Source organism: Pelophylax lessonae (assembly GCF_965119305.1).
Source record: "Pelophylax lessonae genome assembly, chromosome: 6".
In the NCBI taxonomy this organism is placed as follows: domain Eukaryota; kingdom Metazoa; phylum Chordata; class Amphibia; order Anura; family Ranidae; genus Pelophylax; species Pelophylax lessonae.
Window position 1 is genome coordinate 126,854,075 of NC_138773.1, and position 23,683 is coordinate 126,877,757.

The following is a 23,683-nucleotide window of genomic DNA, read 5'->3' on the forward strand; positions in this document are numbered from 1 at the left end:
AAAGTGAAGGAGTTGTAATGCCTGCCACCTGGATAGGCGAAATGCTCCGCTCTGGGAAGTCAGTTGGGAGAGAGACGGTCACTCACCACCCGAGGTAAAGTGTGATACCTGAAAGGTGCCCTCCCGAAGCAGCTCGCCAAATCTGTCTTTCACGCAACCAGGGGGGTAATCCGGGTTCCCCCCTAATCGAATAGAGCAGGCCGCGACCCTCTGAGAGACCCCTCCCAGAGACAACCGAGGAGCACAATCTAATCGTCTGCCCTATTGTTGGGTGTCGCCTAACCTCAACAGGGATGTCGCGAGGTTTCAGGGGGGCTCTCGTGAGGTGTATAGAGACTAAGGAGCATTCCGAAGTGACACAAAGCTTCAGGTGTGCGTGTCGTGCCCAGTCTATCCACCATGTTAGCATGGCCGCTTGATAGTAACGTCTGGGATTCGGTAGCGCCACCCCTCTGTACGGTTTGGGTAGCAGGAGTAGGCGGCGGGCCAGTCGCGGTCTTTGCCCAGCCTAAAGTTGGTAAAGAAGGCCGCCGGGATAGAGATCGGGAGTGTCTGAAACAAGAATAAGAGCTTGGGGAGAATCGACATCTTTAGGATGTTGCACTGACCGAACCATGAGTGGAGTCCCACGGATCACTTCATAAGCAAGGTGCGGATTGTCGCGAGGAGAGGGGCAAAGTTCAAACGGAACAACTCCGCAGGATCCGACAAAATCAATGTGCCCATGTATTTAAGTCCCACAGGCGCCCACCTAAAGGGGAAGTTGTGAGTCAAAAGGTCCTGTAAAGCCTGCGATAAGGCCACACCCATAATTTCCGATTTGGTAAAGTTGATTATGAGGTTGGAGACGGAGCCAAATATCTCAAATTCTTTCAAAAGACACGGTAGGGAAATCAAGGGTTGGGAGAGGGAGAAAAGGAGGTCATCGGCGTACGCTGAGACCTTATACGTGGCCGTCCCTACCGGGAGTCCCGAGATGTCCTCGTTCTATCGGACCTTGGCCAAGAAGGGTTCTAAAGAAAGGGCGAAGAGTAGTGGCAACAAGGGGTATCCCTGGCGTGTTCCATTACAGATACGGATTGGGTCCGAAAGGACCCCATTTGCTTTCACCCTAGCATCGGGATTGGTGTAGACACTCTGCATCCATGACATCATCTGGTGGCCCAGTCCAAAGCGACGGAGGGTTTCGAACATGTAGGGCCAGCTGACTTTATCGAACTGGCTTTTTCCGCGTCAGTGCTCAAGAAAATGGTTGGGGTATCAAGAGCGTCGGACTTGGTGTATGATATTGATGACCTTGATTGTGTTGCCCCTAGCTTCCCGCGTGGGGACAAACCCCACCTGATCTAAATGTATCAGGTCAGGGAGGTGCGATTGAAGGCGAAGGGCCAGAAGTTTGGTAAAGAATTTTAGATCTGCATTGAGTAACGAGATCGGGCAGTAACTGCCGCAAACCGAGGGGTCCTTCCCTACCTTGGGTATTACAGAGATGTGGGCACCCAGGGTTTCCTCCCGAAAGGAAGAAACACCAACCGTGTTAGAGTTGTAGCAAGGGGGAGCGAGGACAGCTAGGAGCGTTTGGTTTATGACACCGTAAAACCGTCCGGTCCGGGTGCCTTTCCCCTCTTCGCAGAGGTGATGATCGCCCCCAGTTCCTCCAGAGTAAAGGGAGAGTCCAGCGACGAGATGCGCAGTATATTTACACAGTCCAGGTAGGATGACGTGGTTGTCAGGTGGGTCTGTTGGGGTAGACCATACAAACGAGAGTAGAAGGTGCCAAAGCACAGTGAAATGTCCTTGGGAAGGTGGACCTTGGACCCTCCGGCATCCAGTAAATAGGGGACATATGACGCCATCCGCTGATCTCGTAGGGAGCGAGCCAGCAGCTTCCCACATTTGTCGCCCGACCTTGTACGAGAACCGCTTACACCGTTGCAATGCTGCCTTGGCCCGGTAGCGCAGCAGATCTGCAATCTGCGCCCAAGACTGGCCAACTTCAAACCGGTTTCCCGGTCCGGACCCTATTTGTGATGTCCCTCCAGGGACACCACCTCTGCTAGCAGTACTTTTAGCCGAGCCTCCCTCTCTTTTAATGCGAGCCCCATGACTAATGAGAACACCTCTTATCACGCATTTGTGAGCTTCCCAAATCACTCCCGGGTCGCTATCCCGAGTGGTGTTCAATTGAAAGTACGTCTGTAGATGCCTTGTGACATCAGCTAGGACCTCGGGGTCCTGAAGGAGACTCTCATTCAGCCGCCAGTGCCAATCAGAGTCCCGGGGAGTCCCACTAAGGTTGACCGTTAAAGTTACTGGTGCATGATCTGACCAGGTGATGGCGCCGATTTCTATGTCCACCACCTGTTTGGAGGAAGCGGTGGGGAATCAAAAAAAGGTCAATCCGAGAATATGCCTTATGGGGGGTGGAGAAGTACGTGTAATCCCGTTCTCCCGCATGCAGGATATGCCATGCATTGACAAGCTGCATGTCAGGCAACAGGGCCTGAACTTGGCGCCGTATACCAAGCGGGAGGTTGAAATCACCACCCAAGAGGAGTTTGCCCTCCGCAAAATTCAGCAAAGATGACAGGGATTTCCGGAGAAAAACCTCCTGGTTTACATTAGGGGCATATACTGAGGCGAGGGTAACCTTCACCTCTCCCAGGCGGCCCTTAAGAAACAAGAATCTGCTCCTTGGGTCCGTCCTGCGGTCCAGGAGTGTCCATGGAAGACAACTCAAGATTAAGATACCCCCCTGGATTTGGATTCAGAGTTGGCGGCATGGTACACACACGGGTAGAACCGATTCTGGAGGGGAAACCCCCCCCCCTCTTTAAGTGAGTTTCTTGAATGAAAGTGACGTCTGCATGGAGACTGCGCAGCTCGCCAAGCAGCATGCGTCTCTTCCCCGGCACATTGAGCCCCCTGGCATTGAGAGAGGTCACCCGCACGGGATCCATGAGGAGGAAGAGAAGGGGAGCAGGGTAGGGGGGATCGGGGGAGGAGGACAGGGGAAGGGATGCAAGAGGAGAGAGGGGGGAAGGGAAGGTGCTGGGAAGGGGAGAAGGAAAGGGGGAGGGGGAGAGACTCAGACACCTGAGCAGAGGGACTAGGGTTAGCAAAGGTAAGTAGACGGGGAAAAAAGCTAAGAGAACCAGAAGTAAGACACCCCGGGGTCCACTCTCCAATGGAGGTAGAACTCGACAGCGGGGCGTAGGCTTAGTGGGGGACGAAGGCCTGAAGCTGGAGACTATATAGGGGTGGGCAAGCTACACGGTCAGAGCCCAACCCGTCCTAAGATGGGAGTAAAAAAAAAATGGAATGCCAATTATTTAACAAAACAAAATGAGATAAAATAAAATTAAATGAGCCCTAAAGACTGGAGCCGCTATTCTCCCACCGGTCGAAAACCCATGAGAGGAGAGAGGCATCCACAACAATGCAGGTACCCAGTCCGGAGGCACCGTGCCGTTCCCCTCCGAGCCTTAAAAGAGATGCAGTATCAACCACGGCATTATCACCCACCTGCCCTTACTAAAGGGACAATCCCCTGCCCCCGCGGCCTCCAGGGATCAGCACCCTCGAGTGAGCCCTCACCTTGAGAAGTACACATACGTAAATACAGCGGGCCCCACACAGATAACTCCCTCCAGTTGACAAATTCTCAGCCACCCCTCCCCCGCTCCTTCCAGAGGGCAGGGCCACCGCCAGTCCACGGGGATCTGCAGCCAGTACCCGCCAGACCACGGCTCCCCACTCTCCTCCGGAGCCATCCCCCCGGGAGTACCATAGAAGGCACCTGTTCAGCCAGGACTCTCCTCCCCCCCCCCCCCCCCCCAGGGACAGGGCATGACCCCATCCATCTCCGGGCACCCTGCACAGCATTGCGGTCGCGACCGCGGACCCATCCCTCCAACCCCCAGCCGGTTGGTGTCGCTGTGGGGAACAGGACTCCAGGGAGCAAAGACTCATCATGCTATCAACTCTATCATCCCCGCGCCGACCATCCCCCTCTGAGAAGACCGAGCTTGCCAAAGATGTGGGAGGAGCAGCATCCCACCCCCCCCAACATGTCTACATAGAAGAGGCATCCAACATACTGTGAAGACTAAGACCTGTAATGCATTAGATCGAGCAACGTAACGTGGGGGGTCAGAACCCTCCAACATATAAGGAAGTCCAAAAAAAAAATAGAAGAGAAGAAAAATAAAAAAAAATAAAAGTAAAAGTCCGGGGGATCCTCAGAACTCCAAGAAAGCAGTTCCACAGAAAAGAGGGGGGGCGACAGGGCTATCGTCCAGGATACTTTAGAGTCTGCACCGGGCAAAAATGGAAGGTCTACGGACTCCTTGAGTGTGGGCAGGAGTGTAAAGGGTATGGCGGGTCCACAAACGTCCCCAGGGGGTCACTGCGGGACAATCAGAGGGCTGGGGAGGGCATCAGTCTCTGTACTGTCTATAGAGGGTACTGTGGGGAGCGAAAGTCCAAGGCAACATCAAACACAGCAGCCGATTGTCCAGTTCAGCAGCCCAGGGCATGGTACATTGGGGAGGACCGGGAGACCCACCTCAACTGGGGGAAGAGCAAGAGGCCGGTGTCAATAAATGGGAGCCATGGGGCAAATAAGAAGGTGGAGGTGCAAAGAAAACGATATACTTATCTGGCAGCCGGGCTCAGGGGGTAGTCGAAGGGAGACCTCAATCCACTCTCACCGACGTCGCCGGTTCCGTGAGGGTGCGAGGGGGAATGCCTGTCTCTGCCGGAGGTTGACTATGGTCTGCGGTTCGGACTCGGAAGGTGCAGTAGCCAGTTGGGGACCACCATCAGTTACATATCCAGAAAGGCGTAGAGGTCCCCCTTTAGGCAGATCATCCGAATGATGGACAGAAAACGAAAAGGAGCCTTTCCGGACTGTGAGGGATATGGGAAACCCCCACTGATGAGTACAGCCCAATTGTCGGATCCGCTCCAAGAGGGGGGCGCATCAGTGCTCTTTTCTGAAGCGTGGCCCGCGACAGGTCGGGTAAGATCCGTATGTTAGCCCCGTCAAAGTCCACATCCCAGGCCTGTAGCGGTGTAGCTGGCAGATGACATCGTGTGGCATCAGAGGACCGGGGCCCCAGAGCCCTGTGCACCCGGTCAAACTCCAGGGAGGCGGGCGGGATATCCGGGGCCAGGCGCTGACAAATGGCCCGGACAGTGTGCTGAAGCGACTCCTGGCCCGTGGCCTCCGGCAGCCCCCGCAGCCGCAAGTTGTTCCAGCGGCTGCGGTCCTTCATCTCTTCCAAGTGCAGCTGCAGTTCTCCTACGTGGATAGCGTGGTTTGGACAGCCTCCAGTTGAGAAATCCTCGCCGCAAGAGAGGACACTGATGATTCTCCAACAGCCGCCCTGTCCGTAAGGTTGTGGACGTCAGAACGGACCGCTTGAATGTCCTTGGCGTGGGCTTCCTCCAAACGCAAGGCCAAGGCCTCAAAGTCCTACTTTGTGGGCAGGGCCTGAATCAATGCCCGCAAGTCCCCCGTGTCCCCAGTAGGAGCAGGTGCGGTAAGGGAGTTATTTGTGGAGCTTGCAGAGGACGGGGATTGCGACCCAAGTTGGAAGAGAAGCGGGGCAGTTTGTGATGTTGGAGCAGAGGCCATAGATGCCGTAGAGGCCACACGTGGCTGGAGTCGACCGGCGCGGGTTGAGGAAGAGCGGGTCCCAGGGAAATACCGGTGGATATCCGCTCCAGGTGAGGTGCGTAGAGATTTCCTAGGTCCCCTCCTGCGACCGGTGATCATTCCGAGGCAAATTGTGGCAGAAAAACGTTGGACAGGGTGAGGTAGCTGGTGCTCCAGCAATGTGCGTCCTCGCGCCGCCATGTTCAGGACACGCCCCGTAATATATCATTTCAATGACAACTTTGTGTAAAAAAACAAAAAAACAAAAAACTTTTAGTCATTTTTCAAACACCTGTGACAGAAAAATGAAATATTCATTGAGCTCAACATGTCTCTCAGGACATTTCTTAGGATGTCTACTTTCCAAAAAGTGGTAATTTGGTGGGTTTTTGTACTTCCCTGCCATTTTAGCACTTCATGAAATGAGGATAGGCAGTCAGAAGGTAAAAGCTGCATAAATTCCAGTATTTACACCATAGTTTGTAGATGCTATAACTTTTGCGCAAACCAATAAAAATACGCTCATTGAGATTTTTTTTTTTGTCAAAGACATGTAGCTAAATACATTTTGGCCAAAATATATGACATAAATTGAGTATATTGGATATTTTTTAAAAGGCAAAGTTGAAAATGTAATTTTTTTCTCAAAATGTTCGCTCTTGTTTTATTAATATTGCAAATATAAAAAGCGCAGAGGTGATCAAATGCCGCCAAAAGAAAGCTCTGTGGGGGAAAGAAGTTACCCAGTGCCAAGTTGAAAAAAGGGGCCTGGTCTTTGAGCAGCCAAATCCTCGGAGGCTGAAGTGGTTAAAGCCTGGTACACACTATCAGGTTTTTTTTTTTTTTCTTTTCAACCCAGTGGGCTGAATGGAAAAAAAAAGTTTGGGAGTAGATCTTGTACTAACAATCTGTTAGTACAGTGATCTCCCTCACTGAGGTAAAGGCACCTCCTGCCAGAACACCCTGCAGTAAGTGATCTCTGGCAGAGATCTCTGATCGAATGCTGATCGGCAGACCTTTTTTGGTCACGCCTCTTTGACAGAAGCCAGGCGTTTGGCTGGCTGCTGTACACTCTGGTCAAATGTTGAGCCAGCCAAAACGGTCCAATATTCAGCGTGTGTATGGCCCTCAAGTTTCAGGTTTGTTCCTTTTAGTCCCGTAGCAGACAGACTCTGTTTGTATGAATCTTTTGGGTGTAATGTTGGCTTCCCTGGAACCAGTGTTTTTGCTTCAAGTCCAGGAAACTACACACACAGCATAACATATTGTAGATGTAGGATAAATTGCCTCGGTCTCAAGATGGGCCCATTGTCTGGGCCAAAAAGACAGTCTGTTTTTAGTGGCTTTGGGTCCCAGCTGACTTGGGCAAGTCATTCTTTTCATAATTCTGGACCATGCTTACCATAGATTCCAACATCTGTTAGGCTAGGGAGGAGTTCTGGGCACTGGGGCATTGTAGGGGGCTTCCTTGTCAGAGCAACTCCTGATTTCCAATCAGATCTTGAAACTAGGGTCTTATTGGGTTTTCACTTCAGCCTTGAACTGATTGTGTTGAGGGAGCTCCTAATATTTGTATACAGTTAAGTGTCGGGGCTTTGGAGTATGGCCACAATCAGGGAGTACCAATCATAGACACTTGTGTTCAATGGGTCACCCATGTGGCTTCCTCTGTCAAATAGCCTCTCCATCCATGGGATTTTTATTTCGTTCATTGCTTTTGATACTGCCTCCCTTTTACCACGATAGTCTAAACGTTCTTGTGCCTGTCACAAGTTTACCAGTTCAGTGTTTGGTTCATGTTAGATCTAGATCTTCACCCTTATGTTAAAGCTTCTCCATTTGCTTTTGAGCCTTTCTTGGGCATTTTGGCATAAGATATCTGATTCCTAGGTTTGTAAGGCTGCCACAAAGTCTTCTGTTGTATTTTCCCAGATGGATGTTTTAGCCTCCACCGATGCCAGCTGTTTGCAGTCCCTTGTTCTTGTTGGGGTGCATGTATAGCCCTTCATTTGGAATGCTTTTGGATCTCCAAATTCAAGCATTCTGTGGTTCAATGGACAGTAAAGAACTTTTGTACTGTATGTAAAATCCCACTTGTCATGGGAGTGGTTATACTAATGCTGGCCTAGAGCTCTAACCCCCCAAGAGATGTGTTTTTTTTTTTTTTTCCAAACCTCTATAACTTTAACTGTATATTCCAGAGGAAGGATTATACAGGGAATACAAAATATTTTTCATAGAAGGGTATAAATCTCATAATATTGGGGTTTTTAATGATGTAAACCAGGGCTTAATTTTAGGTCCTGAGCTACTAGCAAGGTCTTAAGAGTTACTCACTACCAGTTGCCCTACCGAACACCTACTATGCCCCACTCCTAATTCTGCCCCTAAACACGTACTTATAAATTATCCCGTGAAATGACACCATTGAATGTTTTTATGCAGAATTAAGTTACAAAAATATTTACTACTTTTAACGTTTGCACCCACAGTCCAGCACATCTGTATTTTCAATCCAAACTCCCTTCGTTCCATCCCACATGTCAACGCCTCCAACCACCTCCGCTCCAGCACATGTACTGCTTCCAATCCAATCCCAGCACACTGTCATTAACATCTGTGTCTAGCGGCCATGGGTCAGACATTGGTGCACGCTAAGGGTCAGAGGACACTGAGGAAGGGCAGGCCGGGAGGGTTTGAGCCCTGCCCACTTGGGACTGCCTTGCTGAGGAAACATGCAGGAGGGAGGTGGAGAGTGGCTGCCCCAGGCAGCTGTACAGTACTCATTGAAAATTCCCACACTGCGAGCCAGGGTGGGGGGGACTGACTATACATTAAGCAGTCTGCAAAGTGTGGCGGCGCTCATTACCCTCAGCCCTGTCCACACTCACCCTCAGCTTATTTCCACTTGCCAATGCAAGCAGGTGAGTGGACATTTTGAGAGTAAGTATAAATTACCCAATGCTCACTGGTAGCAGCAGACCTTCAAGAAGTCTGCTAATTTTTGCTCATTATACAGTGTGTCCGGAAAGTATTAACGGCACTTCACTTTTTCCACATTTCTAAATTTCAAACTGGATTAAATTCATCGTTTCTCTTTCATTTACTGACACCCAGCTCCATGTCTTCTAGACCATTGGGCTTATGCTGCTCTCTTTAGGAGTAGGACTAGGCGGAAACGTTTTTAGTTAAGTCCCTGAGGCAGTCCCTGAGGGTATACCATCACTTCCTGCTATAGGACTTGAGTTTTTTTTTTTTTTCCGCTTAGTCAGGACCTGGCTCTCTGCTGGGATCTGCGGTCCTGGCATCCTTTCCTTTTTTGTGTAAATGTTTTTCTTTTTGGTCCTATGTTAACTACAATCATCCTGTTCCTGTGTGAACTACAATCAACAGCCGGAGTGGGCGACGCACTGGATACCCTAGATCCTTATGGTCTACCCAGTCTGGACTGCGATCGCAACCCAACTATTATCTCTGCATTAGGTTGGCGGCGACATAGCCCCACTGGACGAGGGCTGGCTGGCGAGTTAAACACCTCGCTAGGTTGCATGGCCCTGTTAATGATCAGAGTCGCAGCATACATCAGGCCGCAGCACCCCCATTCCAAGATGGTGCGGTGGACTGCTGGGAGCAGCTTCTGCCTGGTGCCTTGGTGTGGTGAGTAGTGTCCCCCCTCCTTTATTTTGGAATTGCTGGGGTGGTCGCAGACCCTCCCTGTTGATGGCAGGCCCCCTCCTGTATCCTCCAAGGTAGATATGGCCCTGAAAAGGAGGCCTAGCAAGAAGCGCCCCCCGCTTATACCTGTATCCTCTGCTTACTCAGGGTCTGAGGTGGATTTGGTCACCACAGACGAGAGTCGGCCCACTGGGTCTGCATCCACGCACGCTGAGTGTTCTAACATTAAGTCGTCCTCCTCTGCAGTCGCACACGAAAAAGCGTTGGTGGAGGCCCTAATTGTGTCAGTGTGGGTAACTTTTAACATTGGAGGACTCGGCTAATGCTGAGTCGGCGACGCCGGTGCAGTTTGGCACCCGCACATCTTCCAAGGTGACTAAGGTGTTCCCCTTTCCAGCCAATTTTGACGAGTTTGTCACTTGTCAGTGAGGTTCCCCCAAATGCATGGTTCGAATACCTAAGCGCTTAGCTAGGAGATATCCCTTTGAGGAGTCTCTCCTGAAGAAACTTGCGGTTCCACCGTCGGTGGACTCTCAGGTTTCCAGGTTAAATAAGGCTATGCTTTTGCCAATGGATGACTCTTCATCCTTTAAGGATCTCGTGGACAAGAGAGCTGAGGCTCTGGTCCGGTATCTTTTCACCATGGCTGTTTCAATGTTGAGGCTGGTGTTTGCTATCACCTTGGTATCCCAGACCTTAACAGGATAGGCAAAGGTTTTACGCCAGGATCTGAAAGGGTATCAAAACCCTACTGAATGGCAGATCAGTTGATCCAGGGGTTACAGTACATTTGCGATGCATCTTTGGTTGTGGTCCCCCTTGGCCGGCAGGGTTTCTGTGACGGCCTTGATTCTTTGGCGCATGATATGGTTGAAGTACTGGTCGGCCAACCAGGCTTCCGAAAAGGTGCTGACGGATCTGCCATTTTGTAGGTGACCGATTGTTCGGTGCCTCTATATGGAAGAGATCATTAAGAGATCATTAAGACATCAGACAAGCCTTCCCCAACCTGAAGGGGTGCCCTCAACCGCATCTGGGGTGGGGGGACTTCTTTACCTTTTTCCGGATCCGTGGACCTTGCTCAATCAGGACAGATGGGTCCACGAGTTGCTTTGGTTACAAGATTGAGTCTCGGTCCTTGCCATTGGCTAGGTTCTCTCCTTCCAACGTGTGCCTGTCTCACAATCGGCTACAGGGACTCTACCGGGCAGTGAAGGACCTGTTTGCACAAGGAGTCATTGTGCTGGTTCCAGAGTCGGAACGTTTTCAAGGTTTTTATTCTAATCTGTTTACAGTTCCCAGGGAGGAAGGCAAGGTTGGTCTGATCTTGGATCTCAAGGCTCTGAACCACCATGCGGGTTCAGAAATTTTGGATGGACTTCATCCGCGCTGCAGTAGCTTTCCTTGATCAAGGAGGTCTTCTTGCTATCGATCTCAAGGACGCTTACCTTCATATTCCAATATATGTTGGTCATCTGGGTTTTCTGAATTTTGCCATGGGTGAGGAGCACTATCAATTTGTGGCGTTACCTTTTGGTCTCGCCTCAGCTCTTTTGGTGCTCACAAAGGTTTTGGCCCCAGTTCTGGCCTTGATACGGCAGAAAGGGATCACAGTACTGGGTTACCTGGATGATCTGCTTCTGCGTGCGGAGTCTTTCTCCGCTCTCTTCGCTGACTTGGATATTACTGTGCAAACTCTACAGGAGTTCGGATGGACACTCAATTTTCAGAAAACGGCATTGACTCCATCCTCCAAGCTGGACAACTTGGGTCTGATGCTTGACTCAGTCGGCCAGGGTGTTTCTTCCTCAGATTACTGTAGAGAAAAAACAGGCGCCACTCTTAAGTGCAGTAGGAAGGCTTTAATACAACATGGCAATAAACACCAATATACTCGCAAACGAGTATGTATGGAAGGCATCATGTGATCTCAATGGCCCGTCCATGGCTCACCTAGGTAAAAGAATGGGACACTTGAGAAAAATGCCTACCAACGGTTACTGACGCTTGTGAATCTGACTTGCTGTCTGTCACTTGAAACTTGACTTCTGATATTTCCTCACAGCTCAAAGGTCCTTTTTACTGCTCCCTGTAGTCTTCACTGACTGAGGTAGCTACCTGCAATGCTGCAGCAACACTTTACACTTCAGGGTCCAACTGCTGGCCCCCCCTTTACTCTTCAGGGTTATCACTGGCACCCCCTTTACCATAATCCTGCATCAGCTAGCTAGCTCCTGGATCCCTCTTACTTTCTGTGGAGTCCCCTCTGCTAGGCAGACACTCAGGGGTAGTTTTCAGTACTTACGACTCAGAATGCTTTCCTGAAACTAAACCCCAACGTTCCGCTGGTCCTCAGCACACCTGGATCCTCACTGCAGCTCATCTCAGCCCTGTGTTCACTTAGGCCAGCCGCCTGGGACACCCGATTCTTCCTGACAGGAGGAGAGACAGCTTTACCCTCTCTCCTGGGACTCTGCTTCCCACCAAAGACAATTGGTCATATGCTCCCCACAGACTTGTATCCCCTCCCAGAATGCTGTGAGGCAGAATTTTCCTTTCCAGGATGGATACAAGCCCTGGTGTGCTATTGGTCAGGTTACCTCCACTGCCCAATGAGAGCCCTCATTGGGATTCAGTGGGGAGACTCCCCAGCACACCTGGGAACACATTCCAGCTTAACTGAAAACATGGCCCTGCTGATAATCAGACAAGGCCCACTATACTTTACCTAGCACCTACATTGGAGGGTGCTACATATACACAGCCTTTGCCATTACACTCAAAATTGAGCTCCATTGCATTCTGTTTTAACTGATCATCCTTTGTTTTTACAATTTTGAATGGAGTCCAACTGTGGTAAATTCAGTTGATTGGACATGATTTGAAAAGGCACAAACTTGTCTATATAGGGGCCCCACAGTAACAGTGACTGTCAGAGCACAAACCAAGCCGTGAACTCCAAGTAATTGTATGTAGACCACTGAGACAGGATTTTATCGAGGCACAGATCTCAGGAAGGGGAAAGAAAAAAATCTCTGCTGCATTGAAGGTCCCTATGAGCACAGTGGCCTCCATCATCCATAAATGGCAGCGGCTTGGAACCCCTAAGACTCTTCCTAGAGCAGGCCACCCGGCCAAACTGAGTGATTGTGGAGAAGGGCCTTAGGGAGGTGAACAGAAACGTTATGGTCACTTTGACAGAACGCCAACATTTCTTTGCGGAGGGAGTAGAAGCTTCCAGAAGAACCGTTTCTGCAGCACACCTCCAATCTAGCCTGTATGGTATTGTGGCCAGATGGAAGCCACTCAGTAAAAGGCACATAACAGCTCACCTGAATTTCGCCAAAAGGCACCTGAAGGACTCTGACCATGGGAAACAAAATTCTTTGTTCTGGTAAAACAGATTGAACTCTTTGCTCTCAAAGGCAAGCGTCATGTCTGGAGGAAACCAGGCACCACTCATCACCTGGCCAATACCATCCCTACATTAAAACATGGTGGTGGCAGCATCAGGCTGTGGGGATGTTTTTCAGCGGCAGGACCTCAGAGACTGGCCAGGATCGAGGGAAAGATGAATGCTGCAATGTACAGAGACATCCTTAATGAAATCCTGCTCCAGAGCGTTCTGGACCTTAGACGAAGTTTCATCTTCCAACAGGACAGTGACCCGAAGCACACAGCCAAGATAAAGTAGTGTCTAGGGGACAACTCTGACAATGTCCCTGAGTGGCCCAGCCAGAGCCCAAACTTGAACCCGATTGAACATCTCTGGAGATGTCTGAAAATGGCTGTGCACTGACGCTCCCCATCCAACCTGTTTGTGCTTGACAGGTCCTGCAAAGAATGGGAGAAACTGTCCAAAAATTGGTGCGTCAAGCTTGTAGCGTCATACTCAGACTTTAGGCCTTATGCTGGCCATACACTAGCCGAAAAATAGTTAGAAAATCTGTCATTTGATTCGTTCGTTCATTTTTCGACGAGTTAATGGGCACAAATAGAAAATCGGTTTAAACTTTTCAGAGCCGAAAAATTCGAAGGAACAGTTTGGAAAATTCTGCCGAATGAACGATAAATGGAAAGCTTAATGTGTTTCTCGCCCGAACTGTTTGCACTAGGCATATGTGATAAAATGAACGAAAACACATTTATGTCCATTGAACGATTTATCGTTTGAAATTTGGTCATTACATGATGGCACAATTGTCTGCTCTCACGGCGGATTTTTCGTTTTTCAAAAATGAGTTTGAACGATTTTTCGTCTAGTGTATGGCCAGCTTTAGTTGGAGCCAAAGGTGCTTAAAGTATTGCGTTAAGGCTATAAATACTCGTGTACAGGTTGTAGTTTTTATTATTATTTTTTTTTTTTATAAATGTTTGAAATCTTTGCAAAAACGTATTTTACGTTGTTATTATGGGGTAAGGTTTGTAGAACTTTGAGGAAAATAGGGAATTGACTTCATTTTAGAATAAGGCTGTAACAAATCAAAATGTGAAACAAGTGAAGCGCTGTGATTATTTTCCAGATGCACGTTGGTTTGGTAATCCTGCATCATGATCTTTTTTGATTTATGTTATGTATTTTTTTAACAATAATCTTCTTTAACTCAGTTTGTGCTATATTTTTTGAATGTTTAAAGGCCAAATTGTTTAACTACTACTTCCTCTTTTTCACAGGAGCTGTGCCAATTACAATCCAAAGCTTCTACCAAGCTGAATCAATACCCAGAAGACAAAGACAAAAAGAAAAATGGAGATAGGTTAAACTCAACAGCATGTTCTAGCAACACTTCTGTTTCTAGGCACGTGTTGGTTACCACAAAAAGTGCTGGACTAGAAGATGTGTGTATCAGTGGAAAAAAGTATGTTTAAGTGTATTAAAATCTGGTTTAGGCCTCTCTGCTTTGTAAGGTTTCTTGGGTTTTCATTCCTTTTTTTTTTTTTTTTTATGATTAGACTTGAAAAGCAATAAAGTGTTGTCCTTGTGGTTTATTTAGTGGTATATATTTTTTTTTTTTTGGGTCATTACCTGTGGGACTAAACCTCAGCCTGAAAAACGTATCCAGACTTGATGATATATCCAATGAAGTGTGTGTTTTTTTTTTTTTTTTTTTTGTATTTTTTTTTTTATGTTAGGTTTAATTGATGCATGATTTTAGTCCACTAAATCAATATTTTATTCCGTCTTTTCTAGGTGGCAGGGTTCTATCAATGGAAGTCTTTCTTTTTCTGTGGAAAGTAGTAAAAAGGAGGAAACTTTTCAAATTAGTAATCCGTCAGCTTTCAGTAAACTTTCTGATACTAGGCAGTTTAGTCCTGTTCCTCAATCTGGCTGGTCTTCCAGGTAAGACCTACTGATTATTATTTATTTTTTTTTTGTTAAAAAGGAGGGGAAAAAAATCCCTTTCCTGTGATTTGATTTTTTTTTTTTTTTTTTTTTATTTCCTCTAAAGAAGTTTGTCCCCAAACCTTTCTAATCCTTCACCTGTGACTTCAAATGAGACTGATGCCACAGATTCATCTGTTGATCCGTTTGCAAATGGTGCTGATATACACATTGGAAATCTAGATTATAGGAGGTCTAGAAAGGAGCTTCTCCAGACGCTGCGTGACATATTTTCCAGATATGGAAAGGTGTGTTTGTGTGCTGCAGAGTTTGTGTGTGCCTTGGTTTATCTGTTTTGTGTAAGAGCAGACTCTTGATTAGGAGTTAAACTTTTTTTTTTTTTTTTCCCCCCATTTTGTTTGGAATAGATAAATCATCTTGAGCTCAGTCCTCATACCGATTATCAGCTGAAAGCCACAGTTCAGATGGAAAACCTTCAGGAAGCGATCTGTGCCGTTAACAGTCTGCATAGATACAAAATTGGTAGCAAGAGAATTCAAGTGTCCCTGGCTACAGGCGCAGCCAATAAATCACTCTCTTTACTGAGGTGAGTTAAATTTGCCCTTTCTTTTGAAGTAAGACTAAACCCTCCTGTAAGATTTCTTTCTAACAAACCTTTTGCTGACACCTGGTGACTTCTCTCTGCTTATGCTTCATGGCACATGAGTCATGCAATGTATAGCTCAGCTCTAATAATGGCATGCTGAGAGTAGAGCTATGTTTTGGAGACAGTGTAACCACAAGAGATGCTGGAGGTTGGGGGTGCAGCAGTGACCAGATCCTGGACCCCTTATTGCTGAAGGACTGAATACAGAATATGGAAGATGTGTCATAATAACCTGTATATTTTTTGTGTGGGCACTTGCAGACTATAGTAAAAGCTCATGCCTACAGAGTTTTTTGACCTTCATGCCTTTTTCATTGTGTTTTTTATTATTGACTTTTTTTCCCTCTCTGGTTTCTTAAACAGCTTTGGAGCCATTTCCATCCTTCAAGATGCCCCAGCTTGCTGCTTACCTTTATTTAAATTCACTGAGATCTATGAGAAAAAGTATGTATTATATTTTATAGCTTTTACTACATTGGTTGGCCTGCTCCGCAAATAATTGTAATCGTTTGAAAAATTTTACTAGCAAAATAATTTTTTTCATGGGGGCACACATCTCAGGGTTTTCATAATGGATACCAAAGGAGCCAGTCCCAATGGGCTATATCCTCTTCCTTAGTGCGTGCTCAGTTTAGCTGAGTGTCTCCTGCTTTTCTAGTTTAGGACTTTTTTTTTTTTTTTTTGATCAACAGCTGCTGCTGAATTCAGGGCAGATGTTAAAACCCTCGGAGTCTTTGTTCAGACAAAGCTGAATTCTAGCTTTCAAATTTATTAAAAATATTTGTAATTTCAAGCGGAATTCCATGAAAAATAAATACCCCTTTTCTCTTACGTCCTCCGACAGTCGCCGCCTCTTCATATTCGTCACATATGGGTATTAGACTTTGCTCCGAAGGAGTAGCTAGGCAACAGAATATGTTAACATTAAAGCTTTTAACATATCCCACCCTCAAGGGGTGGTCCCCTCAGTCAATACCCTCCTACTTCCTGCAACCATATCTCAGTTTCAATGTCTAGCTTGTCAGGAGTGGCTGGCTCTCTCTGTGCTGGGGCTTTGTGCCCCAGACTCTTTCTTCTTTTTTGATTTTTTGTTTGAGTTTTCTCTCTACCTTTACTTAGCTGTTCTTTTTGTCAGCATTAGTTAGTTCTTCGGATGAAGAGGATCATGCGGGCTGGGTCTCGGGCTGATCCCCCTGGTCGCAGGTCGTGGGTCAGTGGCTTCCCAGCCTGCCATAGAGCGTTCAGCCAGGTAACGCTCCTGGCACAGTGAACGACCCATCCCTGTTCGGTGCAGGGATGATTGGTGAGGTGGCTACCTCACTGGACGCTGTGCGGTTTCTTAACCCCCATTCTGTGCGTCTTGTATGCGACTCTCCCTGCCTCATGTGCAGCGGCTTGTTCGCCTGTGCGGGTCCCCCACGCCATTGTGAGGTAAGTGTATCTATGTGGGGACCTGTCTGTCTGGGGGGGTGTCAGTCTGGGACTGTGTAACCTGCCTCTGTTCTCACGGTTTGTCTCCCTATCACTCGGCTGCATGCTGTGGGCTGCGAGGGGGGGGGGGGGGAGCTGTGTGACACTGTGGTCGGTGGACCAATCTTCACGTAAGACCTTAGCCAATCTGCCTTATGATGGGTCTCGCCCTTTTGGGGAGTCCTTGGATGTGTTGATTTAAGGGGATCACCGGAGGTAAGAGCACTCTCTTGCCCCATTTCCCCAAGGCTAAGGGGGCTTCTGGGAAGAAGCATGCTAATTTTCGGCCCCCTCAGGGGTCCTTTCGTGCCTCGGTCGCACTACAAGGGCAAACCGTTCAAAGGTCAAAGCTCTCAGAAGAAGCCCTGGTCTGGGAAACCGAAGTCCGGTCAATCCGGATCCGCAGCCCATAACGGTGCGGCCTGAAGGGGCGCCCTCACCCAGTTTTGGGGTGGGGGGACGCTTGCTCGGTTTTCTTCAACCCTGGTTGGCCCGCGTGCGGGACAGATGGGTTCAGGAGATCGTTCGATCTGGTTACAAGATCGAGTTTCTCTCTCGGCCGGAGAGCAGATTTTTTCCCTCAAATCTTCAACTGTCTCCAGAGCGTTTACGGGACCTGCACCTGGCGGTGCGGGACCTGAGGGCTCAGGGAGTGGTGGTTCCAGTGCCTCATCGGGACAGATTTCGGGGGTTTTATTCCAATCTGTTCACCGTGCCCAGGAAGGAGGGCAAGGTTCGTCCAATTCTGGACTTGAAGGCTCTGAACCGCTCTGTGCGGGTTCGCAAGTTCCGCATGGAATCCCTGCGGTCGGTGGTGGCTGCCCTGGTTCCGGGGGAATTCATGGCCTCCATCGATTTGAAGGATGCGTATCTTCACATCCCCATCTTCGAGGGTCACCAGAGGTACCTTCGATTCGCCATTGCGGAGGATCACTACCAGTTCGTGGCGTTGCCTTTTGGTCTCGCCTCGGCTCCGCGGGTCTTCACCAAGGTGCTTGCACCGGTTCTGGCATTATTGAGGGCCCAGGGCATTTCTGTCCTGGGGTATCTGGACGACATTCTGGTTCGGTCTGCGACCAGCCAGGGTCTGGAGAAGGACCTGTCTGTCACGATGCAAACTCTGCAGGAGTTTGGTTGGACGATAAATTTTCCAAAGTCGACACTGAGTCCGTCGGTTCGTCTTCCCTACCAGGGAATGATCCTGGACTCGGTGCAGGCGAAGGTCTTCCTGCCGGAAGACAAACTCGGAACTCTTCAGGAGGAAGTCAGGTCCCTCAGGGACGTTCCACACTCGTCTCTGCGGACGTGCATGAGATGTCTGGGATTGATGGTCTCGGCCTTCGAGGCGATTCCCTTCGCCCAGTTTCACACGCGGGGTCTCCAAGCGGAGATCCTGTCCATGTGGGACGGGCGACCTCAATCTCTGGATCTTCAAATCTTGTTGAGTCATCGCACCAGAAGAGACCTTCTGTGGTGGCTCCAGTCCCCGATGGTGTCCGGGGGCAAGTCGTTTCGTCCTATCTCGTGGACGGTAATCACCACGGATGCCAGCCTGTCGGGCTGGGGTGGTGTTCTGGGCATTCTGTCCGCCCAGGGGACTTGGTCGGAGGGGGAGTCCTCCCTTCCGATCAACATTCTGGAATTGCGTGCGATAAATCTCTGTCTTCATCGCTGGACGGACCGGCTGCAGGGCTGCCCGGTTCGGGTGCAGACGGACAATGCCACGGCGGTGGCCTACATCAACCACCAAGGGGGCACCAGGAGTGCCCGAGCGGCTCGAGAAGTGGCCGACATTCTGTCTTGGGCCGAGACTCATGTCCCGGCGATAACGGCGGTTCACATTCCAGGGGTGGAGAACTGGCAGGCGGACTATCTGAGTCGCCAGACCCTGGATCAGGGGGAATGGTCTCTCCACCCGGCTGTCTTCCAGATGTTGTGCGCGAAGTGGGGTCTTCCAGATGTGGACCTGTTCGCGTCTCGTCTCAACAAGGTGAGAAGGTTCGTGGCAAGGACGCGCGACCCTCGGGCAGACGCGTCGGACGCGTTAGTGGCCCCGTGGCATCAGTACAAGCTGATGTACGCGTTTCCACCGATTCAGTTGCTGTCCAGGTTCCTTCGCAGGTTACACTCGGAACGCAGCACGGTGATTCTTGTGGCACCGGACTGGCCTCGCCGGTCCTGGTACGCAGACCTCGTGAATCTGGCGGTCGACGCCCCGTGGCGTCTGCCTCTTCGAGACGATCTCCTGTCTCAAGGGCCGATATGCCATCCTGCTTTACAGTCGCTGGCTTTGACGGCCTGGCTGTTGAGACCGAGGTCCTGAAGGAGAAGGGTCTCTCCCCAGAGGTCGTTCATACCTTGATCAACGCGAGGAAGTCTTCCTCGGGGAAGGTTTATTACCGTACTTGGAAGGCCTATTTTGCCTGGTGTGAGTCCAGGGGGTTTTCACCCCGCATGTACTCGGTTTCCCGAGTGCTGTCCTTCCTTCAAACGGGTGTCGATCAGCGTTTGGCGCTGGCTACGATAAAGGGTCAGGTGTCTGCGCTGGCCGTTCTGTTTCAACGTCCCGTGGCTTCCAACTCCTTGGTTGGCACTTTTGTTCAGGGAGTGCGGCATCTGGTTCCTCCTAGGAGGGATCCTCTGCCCCCTTGGGACTTGAATCTCGTTCTATCTGTGTTACAACGTGCTCTTTTTGAACAGATCAGGGAGATCTCGTTGTCTATGTTGTCCAAAAAGGTCGCCTTTTTGGTTGCGATCACTTCGGCTCGCAGAGTGTCGGAGCTGGCGGCTTTGTCCTGCAAGTCTCCGTATCTGGTTGTTCATTAGGATAAGGTGGTCTTGCGACCTAATCCTCCTTTTCTTCCGAAGCGAGTTTCGGAATTCCATCTTAATGAAGATATTGTCTTGCCTTCGCTGTGCGCGAAGCCTAAACATCCAAAGGAGGTGAGACTGCATTCTTTGGATGTTGTTCGGGCGATAAGGGTTTACCTTAAATCGGCTGAGTCCTTTCGAAAGACGGACTCTTTGTTTGTTCTTCCAGAGGGTCCTCGGAAGGGCATGGCGGCGTCGGCCTCTACCATCGCCAAATGGATCAGGCAGACCATTGAACAGGCCTATGCTTTGCAGGGGAAGGTTCCCCCTGTGCCTGTGAAGGCGCACTCTACTAGCTCTCTGAGTACGTCTTGGGCCTGTCGTCATGGGGCTTCTGTAGCCCAGGTGTGTAAGGCGGCGACCTGGTCGACCGTGCACACTTTCACAAAATTCTACAAAGTAGATGTTCAGGCATCGGCGGATGCTTCCTTTGGCCGCAAGGTTCTTAGTGCGGCAATTCCCTAGGGTCCCTTGTTGGGGACCTCTGGCTGTTGGGATAAGTTTTTTTATCCCCTGGTTATTTCTTTTCCTGGGTTGTTGCTCCTGTTGAGCAATTATTTTTCCTGTAGCCCAGCTGGTTTCCTTCCTTTTGGTAAGGTTCCTTTCTTTGATGCGGAGACTGCGTTGTCTTTCGGCGCGGATGCGCTTCCCACCCCTCATGTTTGCACTGCTTTGGGAAGTCCCCATATGTGACGAATATGAAGAGGCGGCGACTGTCGGAGAACGTAAGAGAAAACGGAATTTTTGTAAAATCTTACCTGTAAAATTCCTTTCTCTGAGTCCTCCGACAGTCGCCGCCCCCGCCCCTCTTTTGGGGTTTGGTTGTATACTCTACTGCTATTCTACTGAAACTGAGATATGGTTGCAGGAAGTAGGAGGGTATTGACTGAGGGGACCACCCCTTGAGGGTGGGATATGTTAAAAGCTTTAATGTTAACATATTCTGTTGCCTAGCTACTCCTTCGGAGCAAAGTCTAATACCCATATGTGACGAATATGAAGAGGCGGCGACTGTCGGAGGACTCAGAGAAAGGAATTTTACAGGTAAGATTTTACAAAAATTCCGTTTTTCTCTTTCGTTCATTGACGGACACAGCTTCATATCTTCATTTGACAGATGGGTTATGCTGCTCCTCCTAGGAGTAGGACACTAGTTGAAGGGTTGACAAAGCTTAACTATGCCTATAGGGCAGTCCCAGGTGGTATACTCCCACTTCCAGCTCTAGGATCTCAGTTTTTTTCTGCCTAGTCAGGAGTAAGGACCTAGCGCATTGCTGGAATCTCTGGCATTTTTTCCCTTTTTTAAGCTGAACTTTTTTTTCTCTTGGTTTTTTTTTTTCTTTCCTCTACAATCAAGTCTGTTCCTGTGAAAACTACAATCAACTTCCGGATTGGGTGATACACTGGATATCCTATAGTTGTACAGTCGTCCCAACCTCAGCTGCGTGCTAGGTTGGCCGTGACATAGCCCCCCCCCCCTCTCCTACTCCCGTGGGGTGTGCTGGTAATTTTAAAATTTTTTAGTGGAAAAGCTGTCACCTCCGTGAGGGGAGCTGTGTCTTGATAGTGGGGTGGGAACATTGAGTCCCATCTGGGTTGCTTTGAGCCGCTGAGGCTGGATGTCTGCTTTGGGAGTGTTGCCTACTGAGGTGGGTCCCTACAAAGGTCCCCCTGTGCCGTGTACATGTCTCATGGGATTTGCGTGGCCGGCGGCGCAGCTATTGTGGCCACATGTGCGGCTGTTCGGCTGCCAGGTTTTGGTGGTTTCTATAAGTAGATGCGGCGACCCATTTTCTTGTAGCCGCATGAAGCGGTGCTCGGCGGGCGGCCTCTAGTGGCAGCACAGCCGTTTTCCTCTTCCTGCGTGCTGAAGGCTGTTGGCACTCTTTCCTCTGTCTCCCGGTTTCTTGCTGATACACGTTTGGTGGTGAGCCCTGGGGCAGTATCTCCCTGCCTGTTTTTTTGTTGCAGAGTTACTGGGACCTGTGGTATCACAGGAATCGGCGCTGGTGGGGTTTTCAGCCTATTGAAAAATGTACAGGTTTTTTTTTTTTTTTTTTTTAACGGCGGCCCTAGGGTGTTATGGAGCCTGTAAAACATGTCTCACCACCAGACCCACTCTTAGAGGGGGAGGATCCTCGGGGGTTCCACTCTGCTATGGCGGCCATGACGACAGTCCTGCCGTACAAAAAAGACCTGTCAAAAAGCACCCTCCAATTTCACGTTTACTCTGTTTCCTCAGATTCTGCGACTGATCTGGCCCCCGCGTCCATGCACTTTGAATGCTCTGATAGTGAGGATGATTCCTCTTCCACCAACTCCGCGCAAAAAAAAAGCGACTTTAGAGGCACTGCTTGTTTCAGTGTAAAACTTTAAAAATGGATGACGCAGCGCATGCTGCATCGGCCATTCTGGTGCAATTTGGCACCCGCAGGCCATCCAGAGTGACTAAAGTGTTTACTTCCCTGCCTATTTCCACGATATTGCTGCTAGCCAGCGTGGGTCCCCGAAACGCATGGCTGGGATACCTAAACGTTTCGCTAGGAGATATCCTTTTGAGGAGTCCCTTTTGAAGAAACCATGTCACCTGTAGTGGACTCTCAGGTTTCTAGGCTAAATAAAGTCACGTTATTACCAGTGGAGGACACTCCGTCCTTTAAGGCTCCTACAGATAGCAAGGCTGAATCCTTGGTCTGCCAACTTTTTACCGTGGCAGGTTCAATCCTGCGGCCGGTGTTTGCCAAAACCTTGGTCTCCCAGACCTTGATGGAGTGGGCCAAGCTTTTATGCTGGCATTTGAAAGAGGAGCAGAACCCTCCATGAAATGGCAGAGCTGGCAAACCAGTTAATACAGGGGTTGCAATATATTTGTGATGCAGCCCCGTTGGCCTGCAAGGCATCGGTGACCTTACATTGCATGATCTGGTTGGAATGTTGATCTGGTGGGGGGATGTCTTTTTTTGTTTTTTTCCGGACCATGTGGACCTTGTGCATCCAAGACAATTGGGTACTCGAGTTGATTCGGTCTGGTTACTAGATAGAGTTGCGATCATTGCCCCTGGAAAGGTTCTTCCTTTCCAATCTGCATCTGTCCTCGGATCGGCATCAAGGCCTTCTGGGAGTGGTGCAGAATTTGTTGTCACAAGGGGTCATAGTCCCAGTTCTAGAGTCAGAATGTTTTCAGGGGTTTTATTCAAACCTCTTTACGGTCCCCGTAGGAGGGGAAGGTTCGCCCAATCCTGGATCTCAAGGCCCCAAACCACTTTGTGCGGGTTCAGAAATTCAGAATGGAATCCATTTGCACAGTTGTGGCTTCTCTTCATCAAGGGGACTTTCTAGCCTCCATCGACATCAAGGATGCTTACCTTCATATATCCCGATCTACATCGGACATCGTTTTTTCGCTGTGCCAAAGGGGAGGAGCACTATCAATTCGTGGTGTTACCCTTTGGTCTTGCCTCAGCTGCTCGGGAGTTCACAAAAGTGTTGGCCCCGGAGTTGGCCTTACTCAGACAGTGGGGGATTTCGGTACTGGGGTACCTGGACGATCTTCTGAGGGCGGAATCGTCATCTGTCCTGAAGGAGGACCTGGACCTCACGGTAAGAACTCTGCAGAGTTCGGCTGAACTCTGCATTTTTAAAAGTCAACCTTGACTCCGTCCAACAAATTGGACTTCCTGGGGCTGACTCTGGATTCTGCCTCAGCCTGGGTTTTTCTCCCAGAAACAAAACTCTTGAAGTTGCAGCATGCAATTCGGCTCTTGTTTAACCGCCTGTCGTCTGTCAGAACTTGCATGAAGGTGCTGGGCCGGATGGTTTCCACCTTCGAGGCTGTTCCATTCGATCAGTTCCACACCAGATTCTGCAAAAGGAGATTCTATCCAAATGGGACAAGAATCCACAGTCCCTGGACTATGAGATTCTGTGCAGTCGGGATGCGAGAGGATCTCTGCTTTGGTGGCTCCGCTCCCCAGTGCTTTGACAAGGAATGTCTTTTCTCCCCCTGTTCTGAACA

The 23,683-nt window shown here is 49.4% G+C and overlaps 1 protein-coding gene across 1 annotated transcript in view; it reads left to right on the forward strand.

Moving 5' to 3' along the window:
- The window catches only part of MARF1 (meiosis regulator and mRNA stability factor 1), a 587,347-nt gene that overhangs the window by 159,631 nt on the left and 404,033 nt on the right, over window positions 1-23,683 (forward strand). Inside the window, exons 9-13 of the mRNA XM_082261010.1 lie at window positions 14,012-14,196; window positions 14,529-14,678; window positions 14,788-14,968; window positions 15,089-15,267; window positions 15,691-15,771. Coding sequence (XP_082117136.1) covers window positions 14,012-14,196; window positions 14,529-14,678; window positions 14,788-14,968; window positions 15,089-15,267; window positions 15,691-15,771 — 776 coding nt within the window. The remainder of the gene's footprint in view (window positions 1-14,011; window positions 14,197-14,528; window positions 14,679-14,787; window positions 14,969-15,088; window positions 15,268-15,690; window positions 15,772-23,683) is intronic.